General features: G+C 45.6%; 1 protein-coding gene across 2 annotated transcripts in view; it reads right to left on the bottom strand.

Moving 5' to 3' along the window:
* The window catches only part of SMARCAL1 (SNF2 related chromatin remodeling annealing helicase 1), a 53,746-nt gene extending 48,899 nt beyond the window's left edge, over positions 1-4,847 (bottom strand). Inside the window, exons 1-4 of one of the 2 annotated variants that reach the window (XM_069574524.1) lie at positions 4,622-4,847; positions 2,771-2,806; positions 1,535-2,373; positions 934-984 (exon numbers count right to left, since the gene is read on the bottom strand). In XM_069574524.1, the coding sequence (XP_069430625.1) occupies positions 934-984; positions 1,535-2,315 (832 nt within the window). In that variant the 5' untranslated portion in view covers positions 2,316-2,373; positions 2,771-2,806; positions 4,622-4,847. Of the gene's footprint in view, positions 1-933; positions 985-1,534; positions 2,374-2,770; positions 2,807-4,521 lie in introns of both variants that reach the window. The other variant, XM_069574525.1, reaches the window with a different exon arrangement.
* Positions 4,848-20,856: the final 16,009 nt, after the last annotated feature.

Genomic DNA, 20,856 nt, shown 5'->3' with positions numbered 1-20,856 from the left:
GCTCTCCCAAACCTAATGGTATACATTTCAAGTGGAGGCAGCAAAAAAAACAAAAACAAAAACAAAACAAAACACACACACACAACACAGGAAGTTCTGCAGGGGGCTGTCTCATCACTTCCAGAAACTATACTAGTGATTCTAGAGAATTCTACTCCATGCCCCAAATCTGCGGAGGAGTAACCGCCCCGTGGATCCTCTGCTTTCCCCTTTTTGAACTGGGTGGGGAGAGAGAGGGCACTGACATGGCCAGCGAGGAGGAGGGGCAGAACGGGGCTGACACTGACCAGGTGCAGGCTCCAGGCATCAGAAGGCGACAAAACCTTGGTGCGGGATAGTAAACAAGATCACAAAAGACGGGAGTGGTGCACCTGGGAGCCCTGATCACCAACAGATGTGGCACAGCCTGGCACCAGCCAGGACAACGCCCCTTCTCCGCACCCTCGGGCTTGTGCTGTTGCTGAACTGTTATTCTTCCTGGCAGCAGGGCCCGCACAGCTGCCTGGCATGGCTGGAGCCCACATTCTGGTGGGAATAGGCACTCTGAAGTCAGATGGGCTGTGTTTGAATTCCAGTTGCACAACCTATTGGTTGGTGTGTGATTCTCTGTTAGTCACAGAGCCTCTCTGGACCTCAGTTTTCCCATCTGTAAAATGGTTGTTATAAGGAATAAAAGAGTTAGCAAATATATAAGGGGCTTAGAACAGCCTTGCATGTAGCAGGCTCTGGTAAGTGCGAGCTTTTGTTAATATGATCAGTTATGTCCTCCCAAGGACCTGCCTCACTAGCCTGGCCATGGTGAGAAGTAAGAGGAACATTGGGATGGCACCCCAAAAGCCATGTGAACCACCAGCTAGACTACATCTGCTACTTCTAAGGAACTCCTCAAGAGCAGTTTCTCCCTGCAAGAGGGGGCACTACACACCTACTTACTTAGGGGACCATAGTCAGTCATGCTGAAGTTCCACGTCTTGGTGGCAGGATCTGAAATGAAACAGAAGTACCCGGTTTGCCCACAATAAGGCCAAAGACTTGGCATGAGCAGTACTTGGACATTCAATAAAGGCTTGTTGAATGCATGCATGCATGATAAGTTCAAGACAGTTGACTGAAAATCCCTGGAGAGAACAGACAGCAAACATACCTGAGGATAACCACTTTGGTTCTGCCCTTCCAGGTTAATTAACCTGAGCATGCCACTTCACCTGGCTGAGCCAGTTCTACTGCCTTTAAACTGGAAATAACATCTGCTTATGACAAAAAAAAAAATGCTGCTTGGCTAACGTGCTACAATGCACACAAAGCAGCTGGCAGCAGGGGAATGGGCCTGTGAATAACTAAGCATCCATTCTCCACGTGGCCAGGAGACAGCCCCCAAGTGTGGCAGCTATTGGAAGGGATGCCTATTACAAAAGGAAACAGGAACTAAAATAGAAATTTTCTAACAACTGGATGGATAGAATGTGCCAATGCATCTTCTTCATATTTATGAGAAAAAAAAAAATCTGAAAGAACCAGTTGGAAGACTCATTACCGTAACTTCTGCTGGGCAGACTCTTAAACACTGTGATGAGCGCCTCATTGTACCCAATCTTCACCTGGAATCGCTCTCCGTTCTGGATACACCTTCCCTGCTGGGAGCCTGCCACTCTGTGCAGCGGGGTCCCTGCTTTCTGTTGCAGTCTTCCTTCTGTCCTGGGCATCACACTCCCCGAAACGTTCTGCCCAGAGGTGGAGGGTCTCGCCATCCTGGCCTCTAATTCAGGATCCCTAGGAGGCTGTCCAGAGGAAGAGGCTGCTGTCTCCCGGAAATTCTTCACTTTGGCCAAAGGCTCGTGAGTTGTGTTAGCTAACGGTGTTGATCGGGTCTCATGTGAAGCCTGAGGATGACCTTGACCTAACTCGTAACCCCAGGGCTGTTGGCTGGGGACCCCTGGAGGACTGTTTGCCAGGGGCGGGGAGATCCCAGTGACAGTCACTTGATTTGGTGGGCAGGAGCTTGGGCAGGCTGTGGGCATCTCTTCTGGCCTCTGCCACATCCCCTTCGCCTGCTCAGAGGCGATGGGTGGAAAACTGTAGGGATTTTGAGGCCTCTGGTCACCATGAGATGAACTGCTGGGATTTTGTTGTTTGAAAAAGATGCCATGGCTCCGTGACTCAGAAGGATCTTGGGGGAGGTTTTGGGATGGGCCCTGCTTGGACTGGGCAGGTTTCTGATGCTGTTCTGCTAATAGTTTCTCAGCTCTTCGGGCCAGAGCCTTCTGCCGATTTGCTTCTATTTTTTTCCTCTGCTCCTCTGTAAGAGGCAAGGACATTTTAATGGAGAGATGCTCATGCAGGAATGTCAGTCTGGAATCGGAAACTTGGCAAAAGCTGAGAAAGGAAAAACAACATGGAAATAAGCATTAATTAAAAATTTTTTTTTTTGCTTACCTTGATTTCAACAAGCTTTTGTCCCAGGAAATGCACAAGGAGTATAAACAAAGGATAGATTAACATTTCTTTTATAATTAAACATACACACACACATATGACAAAAACCGTGACCCTGACAAAAAAAGTAAATAGCAAGGTCAATCAAATCCAAACTTGAAAAGGTATTTCAACTGCAATGTTTTTCTCCCTCTCATCCACCAGCCAACATGAGTTAGTTATCGGATCCCAAGCAAGTTACGCAGTGCAATCTAAATCCATCAGATAAAGAGAAGGGAGCATTTCAAACTAAAAAGGATAATGGATTAGACTGACATGGACCAAAACAACTACATACCATGACGTGACATTTATAAAATAGCCTCTTTCCAACCTGGAAGAAGGAAAAAAACATTAATACCACACAGACTGCACACTAAATTCACCCCTCAAATTGAATCATTTTATTATTCCTAGCAAGGCAATCTGCGGGTGGTAAACCCATGACCAAGGAGCAACAAGTGATCTTGGAAAAGTAAGGTGAAAACAGTAATACATGCTCATGGTACAAAGCCAGATGCTACATACAGATGTAAAGAAAAGAGTACAATTAATCTGTAATCTCATCATCCATCAATAACCACTGTTCATAGGTGGTGGTTTAGTCATTAAATTGTATCCAACTCTTGTGACCTGATGGACAGCAGCCCGCCAGGCTCCTCTGTCCATGGGATTTCCCCGGCAAGAATATGGAGTGGGTTGCTATTTCCTTCTCCAGGGGATCTTCCCCACCCAGGGATCAAACCTGTGGCTCTTGCATTTCCTGCTTTGGCAGGCAAGATTATTTACCACCAAGCCACCAGGAAAGCCAGCTAGTGTTCATAGAGTACAGTATAATTCTTTTTTTCTATCCATATCCTTAGATACAGGTCCTGTATTTTGGAGATAGATTAATTTACAATAAATTATATGGGCTTCCCAGGTGGCTAATGAAAAGTGAAAGAAAAGTGAAAGTCGCTTAGTCTTGTCGGACTCTTTGTGACCCCGAGGACTATACAGTCCATGGAATTCTCCAGGCCAGAATACTGAAGTGGGTAGCCGTTCCATTCTCTAGAGGACTGAACCCAGGTCTCCTGCATTGCAGGAGGATTCATCAGCTGAGTCACCAGGGAGACCCCGGTTCTACTCCTGGGCAGGGAAGATCCCCCGGAGAAGGGATAGATAACCCACTCCAGTATTCCTGGGTTTCTCTGGGTGCTCAGATGGTAAAGAATCCACTTGCAATGCGAGAAACCTGGGTTCGGTCCCTGAGTTGGTAAGATCCCCTGAAAGAGTGGTAAAGAACCCACCTGCCAACGCAAGAGCCCTAAGAGATGCAGGTATTTTTGCCTGAAGAATCCCACGGACAGAGGAGCCTGGTGGGCTGCAGCCCATGGGTTCACAAAGAGTAGGACACAACTGAAACACAGCACAGCGGGATCTTTTACATACTGTATCCTGAGCCTGATTTTTTTCCCCGAATTAATTTACTTAGGTCCTTTTTCCAAGAGCTGGGCCACTTTTACAACATTCTAGGCCCAGGCTCTTGACACTAACTTCTCTGGCTTGATTCAGAATAGAGTCGGCTCTCAATGAGCCACGTAATGTTTACAGTGATGACTAGGGAGTAGGGATGGGGTACTCTGAGAAGAGCCTGAGGTTAAAAAGGTTTCCTTCCTCCTGCGACTGTCTTTGACCAGAACCCCCAAACATCTGTCCCCAGAGACCTCCCACTTCCCCCAACCGCCAACAGTTAGGAAGGGATTAGAGAAAGGCTTTGTTCCCGGGGCTCCGCTCAAGTTCTCAGGTTCCCTAGGCAAGACACTCCTGCCTAAACTTTCCATCCAGGGCTTTGCCGCGACCCCAAATTCTCCAGGTCCAAGGCCTGGTGCGCTGCCTCCACTAGCCGGGAGAGACGAGGCCGTGGGATGAGGTCCCACTGATCAGCCCCAAACCAAGCCATCCCACTACACGGAGGCCCCTCTTCTTTTTGCTAGGGCCTCGGTTCCATCGCATTTTGGGGGCGCGCATCTCCCGCCAGACTCCGCAGGACGGAAGCGCCATTCCTACCCCTATCATCTCCTCTTGGATTCACCCTTTCCGTTGGCCACTCCCTGCTCCAGGCTGGTATTTGGTCTCGTCCTTCTCCGCCGCCTTCCTCCCAGTTTACCTTCTCGGCTGGTGAGATCTAGACCGCGAGCTTCATTCGCGCCAGACCCCGAACACAGGCGCGTCTCCAGAGCCCTCCTGAGCCAGGTTGCTCTTCCGGTGACTGGTTAGGCGCAGGTGCTCGAGTACTTGCAAGTTCGCTAGCCTTATTTCAGTTCCCTGGCCTGAGAGGTAGTGTTAGTGGCAGAGTCGCTCATCGAGGAACTACATTTCCCAGTGGGCAAAGCGGTCTTATTGCGCTTTTTAAAAAAATGAGAGTTCAGGAGGCGGGAGGCCGGAGCGGTACTGCAGAGCCTTCTGGGATTTGTAGTTTGAGCCAGGAGCCTGGTGAGAATTGGGAGAGACGTAACGTCATGGGCGGGGTGGAAGTGGTCCACTCTGGGAGTTGTAGTCCTCTATTTCCTGATGATGAAGATGAAGCCCTAATCCTTTGGCCACGTGATGGGAAGAGCCGACTCATTCGAAAAGACCCTGATGCTGGGAAAGATTGAAGACAGGAGGAGAAGGAGACAACAGAGGACGAGATGGTTGGATGGCATCACCGACTGGACGGACAGGAGTTTGAGCAAGATCTGGGAGACGGTGAAGGACAGGGAGGCCTGGCATGCTGCAGTCCATGGGGGTCCCAGAGAATTGTACACGACTGAGCGACTGAAAAACAATTCCCTGAAATGTTTCACCAAACTCCGGATCATTAAACCGGAGTTGTTGAGGTTTCCAAAACTGAAGTCTTGCTGTGAAGAACTGTCAGAGTTGTGGGGTTTTTGTTTTTCCATGCCCTGCCTTATTTTTAGTAGCACCCTGGAAGGAAGCAGTATGAGCTGTGCAAAATGTACAACATCATAATAACACAAGAATTTCATTTGACAAGTCAAAGATCCTGAATCTGTGGCTAATCTCATAGTGATATGGAGAGCCAGGCAGTCGGATTTGGTAGCCCTGGAAGACCGGTTCCTGATATTGATAACTTTGCAATTTAAGCATCACCTGCTGTTCCAACGCTGACCTGACCTTCTTGAACCAGAGAATTAGCATTGTCGTCACTGTCATTATCATAATCATCCTTTTCATCTTCAGTCTTTGTGTTGAGCATTTATGCTGAATTATCTCATTTAATCCTCACTACAATGTTAAGGAACACACAGTATTTGAATCCCCCTTTTACAGATAGGAAAATGAACAGCTACTGGATAACTTTTTCAAAGCCTTATTAGCCTATTTGTGGTTCTGACTCTGGAGCCCACACTTTTGAGAGAAAATTAGTAACCTGACACTATCAGAGTCAGTTTACCCCGTTTCTGAGCACCAGTGTGAGCCCCGTTTCCATTCCATAATTAACTCCACTATTAAATATTGTTGGTAAATACAATATTCCCCTATCATCACTGTACACATAAATATTGCTATTCTGTTTCCAAACATGGCACATTTAAAAACAAACAGGTATATCATTACTTAAAAATCTGGAAAAACGACCAAGATGTATTGTTCAGGAAAACAAAGCACATTAATGCGTATAGTTTGATCCATTTTTTAAAAAAAATCCTTACCTATCAGTGTGTGTAAACTCAGTTCACAACCAAGGGAGGATGGGTTACACTAGTCTACTTTTTTATCTAGAATTTCCTGAATTACGTGAATTTTCTTAATCATATAGAACTTGTGGGACTTTTGAAACAGTAAACCAGGTTTTTTAAATGACAAAGGCATTGGCCTGTCTTACAGGTCTTGAGTGAAGTTCAGCACTGCTGCTGCTAAGTTGCTTCTGTCTTGTCCGACTCTGTGCGACCCCAGAGACGGCAGCCCACCAGGCTCCCTTGTCCCTGGGATTCTCCAGGCAAGAACACTGGAGTGGGTTGCCATTTCCTTGTCCAATGCATGAAAGTGAAAAGTGAAAGTGAAGTCGCTCAGTCATGTCCAACTCTAGCGATCCCAGGGACTGCAGCCTACCAGGCTCCTCCGTCTATGGGATTTTCCAGGCAAGAGTACTGGAGTGGGGTGCCATTGTCTTCTCTGGAAGTTCAGCACTAGTGTTCAAATCTCAGCTCCACCCCTTTCATTGGCCAAGTCAACATAGTGACCCAACCTCTATTTCCTCATCTATAAAGTTATAGTAAGAAAACAGTACCACCTTTCTAAATCTTCTTGTGGTAAGGATCAAATTGAGAAAATACAGGAGAAGCACTTAGGGAACTGTGAAATCTCAGAACAGATGGGAGAGAGACATTGCTGTTATTTGAGATATATCTTCTTTGGTTCAGTGACTCAGTTGTGTCTGACTCTTTGCAACCCCATGGACTGCAGCACACCAGGCTTCCCTGTCCGTCACCAACTTCTGGGCTTACTCAAACTCATGTCCATCAAGTCAGTGATGCCATCCAACCATCACATTCTCTGTTGTCCCCTTCTCCTGCCTTCAAATATCTTGTTAGATCTTTCATTACTTGTACCCAGAAGCCATTTCCTACTATGTAGTGTGAGCAAAAACGAATGAACATCTTTCCCTGCCCTTTCTGTCCTGCAACAGAGTCAGTTAATTTGCTAAAAAGCTGGGTGCTGGGCACTCCACCCACATCCGCCACCCCTTCATACAACAGTCACTGCCCTTGGCAGTTGGCTTACTTGGAAAATGACATATTGCCTTTTGATGTGTGCTAAGCAGGCATGGGAACCAGCAGAGCTTGGGTTCTAATATTCCTATAGATTCATGGGATCAAATCCTAATTCGGGAAGACTAGACTAACTAAAAGATGTGCTTACTGTTCTAGCGCAAACATTCTAAAATTCTAAGAATAGGAAATTAGACTAAGAATTAGGTTTAAAAAAATTGTCTTCAGAAAGTAAACGAATCAAACACCACTCAGTGATCACATCTGCTTTGTCAACAGCACCACTGATTGAGTACTATTATATGCCAGGCTTCTTTGTTTAAATTTCTGTACTTCCAAAGTGCTTCAGGCAACTTATAGTAAAAATTCATTCACTGAAGAGATTTCAAAGTCCTGGAGGAAAACATGGAAGACAAAGATTAGAGGGAGAGGTGAGAGTAGTTGTAGAAGCTGAGCTCCAAATTGACTCAGAGCTTCCTCGCAGCTACAGCAAAAAAAAAAAAAAAAGAAGAAAAAAACCAAACATTGTGCAAGGCCATCAGATAAATACCACACGGCTCAAAGTCCCAAACACTGGTCAGCTGGGCAGTGTCTGCTGGTTTGAAACATTGCCTGGTTGCCTTATATGCACACAAACAAAAGGAAAATGTGATAAGTAGCTTGTAAAGTTATTTTTTTAATGATTTATATAATTATATAAAATTATAAAATGGCTTGAAGGCTCATTTTGTTTTGGGTTGGCCAATAGTTCATTCAGGATAGTGTGGGAAAAACCTGAATGAACTTTTTGGCCAGCCCAATAGTTTTTAGAAGATTAACTAGTTTTTCTTTAGGAAAGTGAAGAATGTCATAAATGGCAAAATTAAAAGTAGTTTCCCTTTCAAAAATACCCAATAATATTTAGTCTGTGAAATCCAAAAATCTGACAGACACACTTATAAGGGATTCCAGTGATAAGATCCACTTCCTGTTCCTCCAAAGGTTATATTATTGGGAGGATAGAAGACAAATAGCTAAAATTGTCAGATTTAGCAAATGTCCCAAATATTTGTCCCCAATAGTGCATGAGACATGCTTTTATTAAAAAGCTATTATTTATCTGAAATTTTAATTTAACTTAGGGTCCTATATCTTATCTGCTGCTGCTACTAAGTCGCTTCAGTCGTGTCCGACTCTGTGCGACCCCAGAGATGGCAGCCCACCAGGCTCCCCGTCCCTGGGATTCTCCAGGCAAGAACACTGGAGTGGGTTGCCATTTCCTTGTCCAATGCATGAAAGTGAAAAGTGAAAGTGCCGCTCAGTCGTGTGCGACTCTTAGCGACCCTGTGGACTGCAGCCCACCAGGCTCCTTCGTCCATGGGATTTTCCAGGCAAGAGTACTGGAGTGGGGTGCCATTGCCTTCTCTGATATCTTGTCTAACAAACCATAAAAACAGTCCACCCCTTTTGTATCTGTGAGCAGTGAACCAATATGCATTGATAGTGTAGATACACAATTCACAAATACATTGACGTGGAATTTTAAAGCTGAAACTAGACTATCCCGTTCTACAAATGAGGAGACAGAGGCCAGACCAGCTACAGGTTCAGACAGCACCTTTGTGTGTTGTAAAAACACACCCAGAGGATTTAGCTGTGCCTGACAGCAAGGACCAGGCAGAGGCAGGGCTGGAATGGGGAACATCAGTCCCACCACAGGACTTTTCCTGACACTAGTTAAACATACAAGTAGCTGTTGCATGCTTGCCCTTGCAAGCATGTTTGGGTACCTGCTGCAGCCCTTTCCCTGGAGCTTACATGCTAGTGATGCAGGCACTGGGCTTCCCCCTTCTCTGTTTCTGATCCCCTAGTGACAGTCCTTTGGGAAGGAAATTTTTGACAGGCACCTCAAGGGCTTGCCATCACTCAAGTTAATTACACCTAGAGCACTGTGATAAGATTTGGGAGCAGATGCAAGACTTTGGGGTGGATAAGGAGGCTGTTCCCACCTCGAGTGCTGCCAGTAAGTGAAGGTATTTGCATATCCAAAGCACAGAGGAGCCATGTGAAGGTTTATAAGCCAAGAAATTCACCTTCCTTAGCAGTTGTTCCATTCTGATGGACTTAATTGCTTTGAGTCTGACAGTTGAGTTTTCCTCCCTCCTCTCATCCGCCCCCCCCAACCTCACTGCCCTGCCAAAGCTCTAAACGTATAAAGACAGAAACTCAGTATCATTTCTACACTGTGCATTCCACAGTTAGGTGTGAATGTTCTCCAAGCATCTTAATTTCTCATAAAGATGAGAAATTATTATTCTCGCCTGGAAAACATCATGGACAGAGGAACCTGACAGGCTACAGTCGGTGGGGCTGCAAAGAGTCGGACATGACTGAGCAACACACTTGAGTCTTAGTGGCTGTGATTAATTCACAAGCCTCTCCCTCAAATCTGGCACATTTTTGTTGCAACGACTTTGCCAAAAGCACCCCCCACCCAATATCCTGTTGCAGTTTCCTTAAACTTGTGAAATTTTACTTTTTTGTTTCTCCAAAATCACAAACTCCGTTTTATGCATCCATCCATTCATATATTCATTTAGCAACAATTCAAGGACCTGCTATGATCCATATATATGCTGTGCAAAGGCCCTGGGGTTGTCACAGTCAATAAAAACCCAGAGATGTCACCCTTTCTTCTTAAAACTTACAGTCTGGTTGGGGAGGCAGACACATACACACAAAAAGGAAACAAACTAAATAATAAGTCTTTGAAAAACCTAAGCAGAGGTCCCAAGGAAAGATGGAAGGAACTAGTTCACACTGGTCAGGAAAGGCCTCCTCAAAGGGAGGCATTGAAGCTGAGAGCAGAGGATAAGGAGAGGCAGTCATGAAAATATTGGAGGGAGGAGGGTCCTGAGCCCAAGGGACCCAGACAAGAAAGAGCTGGGCATGTCTGTGGAGCTAAAAGAAAGTGAGTGTGGCTGCAGGACAGTGGGAGGGAAGGCAGGGGGCACACAGGGAGGCCGGAGAGGCCTGTAGGGCAAATAATACCAGGATCCTGAATGAATGTTTGGATTTCATTTAGGGAGCCGTGGGGACCCACTGGAAGGATTCACCCTGGAATAGTGTGATTTGGTGTCTTAGGAAGATTGCTCTTGCTGCTCAGTGGAGATGTCCCTGGAGGAAGGGGAGAGTGCCAACAGGAAGGCCTTTTGGGAAGCCATGTAGAAAGGAGTCCAGACCAGAGAGCATGGTGGCCTGGCGAGACGGTAATGTTCAAAAGATGGTGGAGGAAGACTCCAATACCGCGTCCCCTTCTCAGGGAGCCTGACTGTCCGAGGCCAGCACACAGCGTGCAGAGAGACACCCGTTGCTCACCTCCCACTGGTGGCGATGGACCTGAAGTTGCTCAGAAAGCTGGGGAAGTAAACAGAACTTTCTTATGCACTGCTGTGTTTTTCTGTACACTAGGGAGCTTCTTTACAGAAATATGAATTGGAAAAATTCTGTTCTTTCATGATGATCAAAGGAATATGGAGGCAAAGCGGAGATAAATAGCTTGTTCGAGGATATAGATATCATTGGAGCCCAAACTTGACCTCAGATGTCCTGCCTCCTATTTCTTATCCTCCTACTTCTTATACTTGCTGCTCTGTAGGTGCTACAACAAGGGAAGAACCTTCAGACTTGGCTCAGTATTCTACGTTTGATACACAGTAGATAATCCACCCCATGGGAAATTGCCCAGATGGTAGCGCACAATTTGTGTTTTGTTTTGTTGTTCAATTGCTGAGTTGTGTCCTACTCATTGGGACCCCATGGGCTGCAGCACGCCAGGTTTCCCTGTCCTTCACTGTCTTCCTGGGTTTGCGCAAACTCATGTCCATTGAGTCAGTGATGCCATCCAACCATCTTATCCTCAGTCGCCACCTTCTCTTCTTGTCCTCAATCTTTCCCAGCATCAGAGTCTTTCGGATTAGGAGTCATTGAAAGTGAAGTCACTCAGTCATGTCTGACTCTTTGCCACCCCATGAACTGTAGCCTATCAGGCTCCTCCGTCCATGAGATTTTCCAGGCAAGAGTGCTGGAGTGGATTGCCATTTCCTTCTCCAGGGGATCTTCCCGACCCAGGAATCGAACCTGGGTCTCTTGCATTGCAGGCAGACGCTTTACCATCTGAGCCACCAGGGAAGCCCCTTGAGTCATTGCAGGGTGCAATATCCCTGAAGGCCACGAGGGGGCGAATAATAGTCCATGATCCCAGCCTGTGTTACTGTTCCATCACTCTGTCTGGACTCTTCTTGCTTCCTGGTGGCTCAGCTGGTAAAGAATCCGCCTGCAATGCAGAAGACCTGGGTTTGATCCCTGGGTTGGGAAGATCCCCTGTAGAAGGGAACAGCTACCCACTCCAGTGTTCTGGCCTGGAGAATTCCTTGGATTGTATAGTCCATGGGGTCGCAAAGAGCTGGACGTGACTGAGCGACTTTCACTTTTCTCTGTTTATGCTTCGTCTCTTACTATGTCTTTCTCTTTTGTATTGTACAGTATTACATTTATTACCTTTTATTCTTCCCTTTCCGCACCTCTGTTTCTCTAACCCCATATCCAGCCTGCTCACATCATGGAAAAAAACCAAAACATTTTTAGTAGTTTGTTGTATGTCATGAATTTCTCCTGGTTTTCAGTTGCCAAAGACTGTGAGCCTAACAGTTTATATTTCCCTCCTCTAGCTTTTCCCTGCTTGCTTTAAAGCAATACTTTTTTATTTGGCTCTGTTCTGCCAGGTCTTAGTTTCAGCACATGGGACCTTGAGTTGCAGCATCTGGGATCTAGTTCCCTGGCCCGGGACTGAACTCAAGCCCCTGCATTGGGAGCACAGAGTCTTATCCACCGGACCACCAGGGAAGTCCCTTCCCACTCATATTGGTTTGATTTTTACTTCTGCAGCCGTTAATTGCCTTCCCTCCCTTCAATAGAAAAAGAAAGGGGATCCACTCCTGATTCAAATGAAACATCACACAAACAAAAGGTCTTTCAATCAATAAGGAATTTCAAAAGTAGGGGTCAATTTAAGTGGCCCTGAGGGCTGCATGCTGTTTCCACAGTAACTAAGACAGCATGTAAATAACCATCCAAAGTGGGGAATTCCTCTGGATCTGGAAAACACACCTCTCCTTCCTACCCTGACTCCAATATTTCACATTTTTTACCTGACAGACGATTCTCCTTAGTGTCCATTCCAAATTCTCGGCAAGTGCAGTTTTTTCTGTCCATGGGAGAGAGAGAGATGGAGGGAGCTGCTAGCCATTTTATGTTCCTGTTGACCTGGGGGCTTGTGATCAATCCCTTCCACAGAGCCAGGCTGCAAGCTGCAGGGTAAGGCATTAGGGTGGTGAGGATGCAGGTTGGCCATCTGCTGCAAACAGAGCTATTTCCATCTGCATTAGAAGGAGGCATGCTCAGACTAAATCACAGAGCAGGAACAGTCCCATATATCACGAGGGTAAATTATCCTAATTGAGTGGTTAAGAAAACGAATGCTTTCTAGGTAGTTTACAGTAAAGGACCTCCTTCTCCTGGCTACACTAATAGCAAACCACGGGCCATCAGATCCATTTGGGAAAGAGCATTAGCATCCAGTCCACTCACCTCCTTGGTCCTTCAGCCCATTTCCAGGAAATCAACCTTTCTCTGAGCAATCAGCTCATTATGATTTGAGTTTTTATTTTGCTCTTGTAAGCTACTGAAAGAGCAGGGACTTTCTCCCTAACCCTATTTGTGCAGCAAGTGTTGTGTAGTCTGGTAAGTATCACATACTCAAGCGTTTTAGACTCAGGCCCGGAGTCTCTATTTTCAAATGATGGGGGTAAATTCCCAACCTTCTGATACCCTGTTTCCATTTAAACAGGAAATTCCAGAGCTTCTTCTCAGCCTCCTCTCTAGCTTACTACAGGCACCTCCTCTGTTTGTCAACAAATGAAAACAGTGATTTGCTGTTTGAGCATTTAGAAGTCCTGTTTCATGCTATCTGTTGGAGAGATAGTATTTTAAAATATCAATTAAAAGCAATATATTTTTTGAATAAGCAATACATTCTCATGATTCAAATTCTATGCACATGTAAGAGCACATACAGTGAAATGCTTTTTTTCCAGCTGGAAGCAGATTTAACATGAAGCTACACGAGTTTCAGCTTCAGGTACCTTGCTGCTTGGGTCTCTTCTAAGGCTCTGTTAGGTACCTGATTCTCTATTCCTTTTACATTATTTTTTCTTTAAAAGCTGTCCTGACCAAACTGTATGAGTTTCAGTGCCTCCAAGACTTGAATCTGCCTCTGCTTGCACCTCTGGCTTTTAGCCTCCCTGCCCAACGGTCAATATTGGTTATTACATTAGTGCATATATTTCTGGGTATATTTTAGGTGTGTGCTAACTCGCTTCAGTTGTGTCCAACTCTTTGTGACTTTATGAACTGTAGCCCGCCAGGCTCCTCTGTCCATGGGATTCTCCAGGCAAGAATACTGGAGTGAGTTGCCACGCCCTCCTCCAGCGGTTCTTCCCCACCCAGGGATCTAACCCAGGGATCGAACCTGCGTCTCTTATGTCTCCTACATTGGCATGCAGATTCTTCACCACTAGTGCCACCTATGTAAGTAAAAACATATTTAACCCTTGTTCCTTTTTCTATAAAAGGTAACAGGCTGAACATGTCATTCTGCACTTTGATCTTTGCATTTGTTTTGAAGTAAGTTACTTTCTTCCTATTTTGGCTTCCTCCTTCACAAAATGGAAAAATTGAGTCCATTCCAGAGACTTACTTTTAGGATTAAATCAGATCATATAAAGCACTTAGCCTATCCCCTGGAACATAGGAAGTGACGTAAGCTAATAGATGTAAGCTATTATTCTAGAGTTAAAGCTTAAAATGTTCCACAAAGCTACCATAATGAAAATGGTGGTGGTACTGATAACAGAATAGCGAATGGATGAAACAAAGTAAGAAGCATCTGTTCTTTATTATTTGCCTGCAAGATGCCAGTTGTCCATGATTGAAACTATTTTTGTTGTTGTTTAGGCCCTAAGTCCTATCTGACTCTTCGTGACCCCATGTTCTGTAGCCCGCCAGGCTCCTCTGTCCCTGGGATTTCTCAGGCAAGAATGCTGGAGTGGGTTGCCATTTCCTTCTCCAGGGGATCTTCCTGACCCAGGGATCAAATCCATGTCTCCGACATGGTGGGAGGATTCTTCACCCCTGGGCCACTGGGAAAGCCCCATGATTGGAAGAGAAACATTAAAAAAAAAAAATGTTTGCCTCCAGGAGCTTCTAGTCCAGGGGAAGATGGGAGATGTGTGTGAAAATGTGATACGAAAAGAATGCATGGCTGTGAGGATAAGCAGAGAGATCATTGCTGTCTGGAGCGAAGGTGGGTGCGGAGGGCCCACGGGACATGGGAGTGGAAGTGAGGAAGCAGTGCCTGAACTGGCTTTCGAAGGACAAGTAGGAATTGGATGCCCAGAAATAACTAGGGAAAAATGGCAGCTCTGAGGATGATCCAACCTGATGAAATCACAAATGCTGAGGAAGGGACTTTCCTGGAGGTCTAGTGGTTTTAAGTTTGCCTTCCAAAGCAGGGGGTGAGGGTTGGACAGAGGAGCCTGGTGGGCTCCAGTACATAGGGTCGCAAAGAGTCGAACTTGGCACACACGCGTGGGAGAGCGAAGATCCCACAGTCTTGTGACCGCAAAACGAAAACATAAAACGGGAGCAATATTGTACCACGTTCAATAAAGACTTTAAAGATTGCCCATATCAAAACCAAACGAAAACTGCTGAGGGAAATTTGGTTAATTAAAGCAAATGATGTTTAAGAGAAAGAGTTATAGATTGACAGGATGTTCTCCTAAATGACAAGCTCTTTGGGGGAGTGCCTCAGTAGGGTGTGTTACGTGGCTCTGACAGAATTTGGCCTCTCCACCTAACTCCCAACTGCAGTTGAAGGGGCAGAGTATCGATATTCACAGAACCGATCCCTCACAAATAAACTCAAAGTTTAAATCTTTAGCTCAATGGTATCAATAACACATTCTAATTACATTTGAAGCTTTGAAAATATGGTTCTGTATGATAATTGCTGTGAAGCAGAGTTTCGTCACAGAGACTTATACACTGTAATTGTACAGAGGAAATAGAGAGCTTATTAAATTATGCCATTTGATTGCAACTGCAGATCGTGACAATGCTTGGAACAACAGGAGCCCCCCGTCATCCCTCCCTCCCCACCACCTTACCACCTTTCCAGTGTATCAAGCGTATAAATAACATTATATATGCAAAACCCCCAAGCATCCTCTAACCACCTCCCACAGCCAGACAGCCCTTGGGGAAACTGAGTGTCAAGCCGTGTGTTAGTAAAATGAATCTTACATGTTGATCTCATAAATTCAAGAGTCCTATGGAGTTGACTCATGGGAAAAGACTCTGATGCTGGGAGGGACTGGGGGCAGGAGGAGAAGGGGACGACAGAGGGTGAGATGGCTGGATGGCATCACTGACTCGATGGACGGGAGTCTGAGTGAACTCCGGGAGTTGGTGATGGACAGGGAGGCCTGGCATGCTGTGATTCATGGGGTCGCAGAGTCGGACGCGACTGAGTGACTGAACTGAACTGATGGTTGAGGCAGCTTCCAGATAAACCCAGAGAAGAACCAGTTCCCTAAGTCTCTGTCATTAGATTGAACACATTTCAGACGTGAAGAGAGAGGGAGTCTGCAAAACTGCCCCCCAGCATGAGTAGCGCCTCTTCTACCTGTTGGGCACCTCTTTTTCACAATTTCCCCTCTCAGTCTAAATCTCCCTTGGTGTCCCCAATTCTTGCCCAACCAGTGTATACTGCCTTGTGGGATCAGCAAGTCATTCAGGGAAAAGCCTTTTAATTAAGAGAAGAGCAACAAATTATTCAATCAGAGTCATCTGATTTAATACCCTGCCATCTGGCCAGGACTCCTCCCCCACCCTTCTCCTCCCAGCCTTCACCGGGGTAGAAAGGGACAAAAGGGCATGGAACGTGGGAAGGACCATCCAAGCCTTTCTGGAAGCAGGGAGATGGTTTTAGGAGGATTTCCATTCTTTGCTGTAGAAACTCATCTTCCATTTCCTTACAGGTAAAATTGGGGCAGTAACAGCCACCTCAGTGCTCTGGGATGCCTGGTACCATGATGGCTGGCCTAGTGGCAGTGCTCAAGAAATGTAAGGTGAATCTGAAGCCTGTAGATGAGGAGCTGTGTTTTGAAGGTGGATGTTGATGGTGGTGGCAGCCGTGGTGGCAGGAGTGAGACACGAAGATTTTCCTCTGGTGAGCCAGCCTCAGCTCATCTCCTTTCTGTTGTGATCCACAGAGGCACTCCCCGGTCCTCTCCCTTGAAAGGGAGCTCAGGAAATCCACGCCCCCCCTCTCGCTCCTCAGTTCAGTTCAGTCACTCAGTCGTGTCCAACTCTTTGTGACCCCATGGACTGCAGCACGTCAGGCCTCCCTGTCCATCACCAACTCCCAGAGTTTACTCAAACTCACGTCCAGCGAGTCATTGATGCCATCCAACCATTTCATCCTCTGTCGTCCCCTTCTCCTCCCGCCTTCAATCTTTCCCAGCATCAGCATCTTGATCCTAGTCCCTCCAAACCTGGATGTCAGGCTTTATCTTGAGACACGTGCAGTCGGAGCCTTCCATGTCTGGTTTGAGCATGATAAGAAGAGGGCTGGGAGAGACTTCGAGTTTAAAGAGGTTAGAAATAGAACTTAGGGGATTATTTCAATAGGTAGCAGCTCAGAAGAGGACTACGCTAGACAACGTCATGAAATAGATGCAAGTTCGTCAAAGTAATATCGCTCCCAATGTGACAGCTACGAATGAAGACTCATACAGGGATATAGAAGACTCAATTACCACGCACAGCTTTTACTGTCAGTGATGAGACGTTCCAAACTGGTGAACAGCTCCTGATAACGCACTGAACAAAGTATCAAATACAGTCTTCCTGTGATTTGCGTAGTAGTTCCATTCTTGGGATATACTTAGTGTATATTAAAAGCCCTTTTAGAAAGTCCTTCTGTTTACATATAAAATGAAGCTACGTTCTAAAGCTCAGATGATTATAAGTGAGTTTCCAGCTCTGTAAATATCTAGTGGGACATTTGAAAGTTGTGTGGAGCATAGGGTGAGCCATGCAAAGATTGCGGCTCAATTTGCGATAGATCAAGCTGCTGGGGTCCCAGGCTGTCTTTGACAGGAGAGGGACCTCTACCCATCACTGGGACAAACCAAATCACTCCACATTTTTCCAAAGTGCCCCCCTAGGGACGCAATCCTGTGCTAGGCTAAAAAGCAAAATGTGAATCAAATTAAACATAAAAAGAAAAAATTGAATGATAAGAAATTTTATGTATCAAAACACCTGAGACAAGAAAGTTTAATGTAAAAAAACACCTTGAGACAAGAAATTTTGAGCTGGATATTAAACAAGATGAAAGAATTTTTCATTTTGTTTAGTATGATAATAAAATAATTTTGCGTAAAAACATGGACAGATGTAAAAATGCCAAAAAGGAAATTTCAGTGATGACCATCTGAATACAGTATGTCTGTGAGCTTTATAGAAAATAATTCCTGCGGTGACTACTTAACTCGCAAAGACTCACTGTCCTTTGGGAACATCCTCCACATAATATTCAAGGTGAATCTTCCAGGTAGAGTTTGTATCACAAGCTGCTTCCCTGTTCCCCTGCCCCCAATCCAGGTCATAGGTCTAGCTGGAGGTGGGGCACACTCAATCAACTCAGTTGTTACTGAAAGGATATGAGTAGCGGGTCTGGCTGCTCTGCTGCTTAAAAGCCAGTAAACAGGACAAGTTGGTGGAAAGGAAAGTTTGCTTCATTTCAGATGCTGGCAACTGGCAGTGGTAGAGAAGGGAGGGTGGCAGACATCTGTCCAAAGGCAGACTGCCCGCTTCCAACAAGCGGGGGTGACAGCAGTTATAGACAGAGTCAGGCGTTGGTGGAGGGGGCTACACGCAGAAACAGCACAGTCATCTCTAACAATCGTCTTCAACTGGTCATCAGTGGTCCGACGAGCAACATCTTGGTTGTTTTAGGTACAATTAATTTTCAGTTCCTGGATGCACTGGTTCCCGTTTCTTTGCGATCACTTCTCGGAATTGTGGCAGCTCAAGTCCTGGGAATAGTCTGGTCATCACGCAGTTACCTTCTCCACTTGATGTTTCGGTATCTGTGAGACGGCTCACAGGCTATGGCTCAGAATATTATCTACAGCCCTTGAGAAAGAAATAAAGGTCCTTGACTATGCTTAATGACTACATTATTGTTTAGTTTCCTTAGACTCTTTTCTTTTGTTTCAGCAGTTCTCACTTCTCTGATTAAACGTATTCTTTGACTGAAGCTTTCCACAGGCAAAAAGCAGGCGGAAGACGTGGTGGCGTTGTGTGTGTGTGTGGGGTGGGGGACAAGAATCATGGAGTCCTGCTCCATTTCACAGTCAGATGCTCTTTCACAAGAACTTGACATCTGGAACTGGAACTCTAGGGTCTGGCAGCTTTCGCATTAACAGTGCTCCCAGAGAAGACCCCTAGGCTTCAGGTGCTCAGGTCTCCAGAACCACTTTGTTTCCCGTCCTTCTCTGAAAGTGAAAAGTGAAGTACTGGTAGTTCAGTTGTGTCCGACTCTTTGCAACTTAGCCTGCCAATCTCCTCTCTCCATGGAATTCTCCAGGCAAGAATACTGGAGTGGGTAGCCAATTCCTTCTCCAGGGGATCTTCCCGACCCAGGGATTGAACCTGGGTCTCCTGCATTGCAGGTGGATTCTTTACTGTCTGAGCCACCAAGGAAGCCCAGTCCTCCTTTGGGTTTGGCAGCTGAGTTCTCCCATCATTTCTATGAGACACCATCGACTCCTTCCCCCAAATTCCATTTCTTTGTGCTAAAGCCAGCTAAAGTCGATGCCTGCTATTTACAACTAAAGCATCTTAGTAAGATTTTTTTTTATCCTGGAGACAAATAGCATATCAGGAGAGGATTTACAGATTAAAGATTGACTATCCCAGATTAGGTCCTCGGAAGTCAGAACTGTAGAATTCTTTGATTCTTCAGTGTGGTTATATTTAGACAAACCCGGCAAAGAAAGATGCAGTTGAACATTGCGAATCACTTGTCTGTGCATTTATTGGAAAGTAACATTTAAATAGAACAACTGGTAGCCAGCTTCCAAATGATGCAGCATTCCAGTGATGCTTGGGGCCTAATGTTCTCCTTCTTGTTTAGAGCCCTCCGTATTGAACAGGCCTGACTTGTGTAACCAGTAAGATATTGCAAGCTATGGTACATGGAATGTGACTCCTAAGGCCAGGCCATAAAAGACTTTGAGGTTTTCACCTTGTTCTCTCTTGGGTCATTCACTGCAGAGCTGGACTGGTCTCCATGTCATGGAGACACTCAGGTGGTGCAGCTAAGACCTCCTGCTGCCAGTCAGCTCCAACTTCCCAGGTGTGTAAATCGGCTACCTTGACAGTGGACATTCCAGCTCCTCTCAAGCTCTCAGGTGAATACAGCCCTGGCTGATATCTTGGTTGCAGTGTCCAGCCTGAACCACTGAAACTATGAGCTACTAAAGTGTGCTGTTCTTTTAAGCCACAGTGTCTTTTTTTTTATTTTAATGTTTATTTATTTAATTTTGGCTGTGCTGAGTCTTTGTTGCCGTGCAGGATTTCCACAGGGGCTACTTCCCAGTTGCGGTGCATAAGCTGCTCATTGTGGCGGCTGCTCTTGCTGCAGAACATGGGCTCTAGAGCGCGGGGACTTCAGTAATCTCGTAGCACTCAGGCACAGTATTAATAGTTGTGGTGCATAGCCTTAGTTTCTCTGCAGCCTGTGGGATCTTCCCAGATCAGGAATCAAACCCACGTCTCTTGCTTTGGCAGGCAGATTCTTTACCACTGAGCCACCAGGGAAGCCCAAGCCACTGTGTCTTGAGATAATTTGTTGCAACCTGATTGAGAAATAATCCAAAACACTCAAACTCCTCACCATGACCCACAGGACCACAAATGGCATGCCTGACTCTTTCCAATTATATCTTAGACCTCATCTCCCAGTCTTCTCCCTCTCTTTCATGCTGCTTCAGATACACTGGCCATCCTAATTTTCCTGGAACTTTCCAGCCGCACTCATACCTCAGATACTCTACACTTGTGGACTTTTCTGCCTGAAGCACTTTTCTCCCAGATACTCAGTTGACTCGCTCTCTGACCGCCCCCATGTCTTGGCTCAGCAAAATCCTCCCTGATCACTGTGCTTAAAATTAAACCTCTCCACCGCACCTGACAATTCCATCTCCCTCTTTCGCTTTATTGTCTCATTATCCCTTATCACTGTTTAACATATTGTATATTTTATTTATGCATCTTCTTAATCTTTAGCTCCATGAGGACAAGGATTTTGTGGGTTTGTTCATTGCATTCTTAGAGTTCAATGCCCAGCACATATAAAACTCTCAATAACTATTTGTAAATGAACAATTAATAAATTATTCTAGTTAGCCTAAAAAGAAAATAGAAAGTATATAGGTTACTTGTAGAAAAACTA

The sequence above is a fragment of the Ovis canadensis genome, chromosome 2 (assembly GCF_042477335.2).
Source record: "Ovis canadensis isolate MfBH-ARS-UI-01 breed Bighorn chromosome 2, ARS-UI_OviCan_v2, whole genome shotgun sequence".
Taxonomy (NCBI): Eukaryota; Metazoa; Chordata; class Mammalia; order Artiodactyla; family Bovidae; genus Ovis; species Ovis canadensis.
Note: the sequence above shows the minus strand (reverse complement) of the source record. Positions and strands in the feature narration are given on the sequence as shown.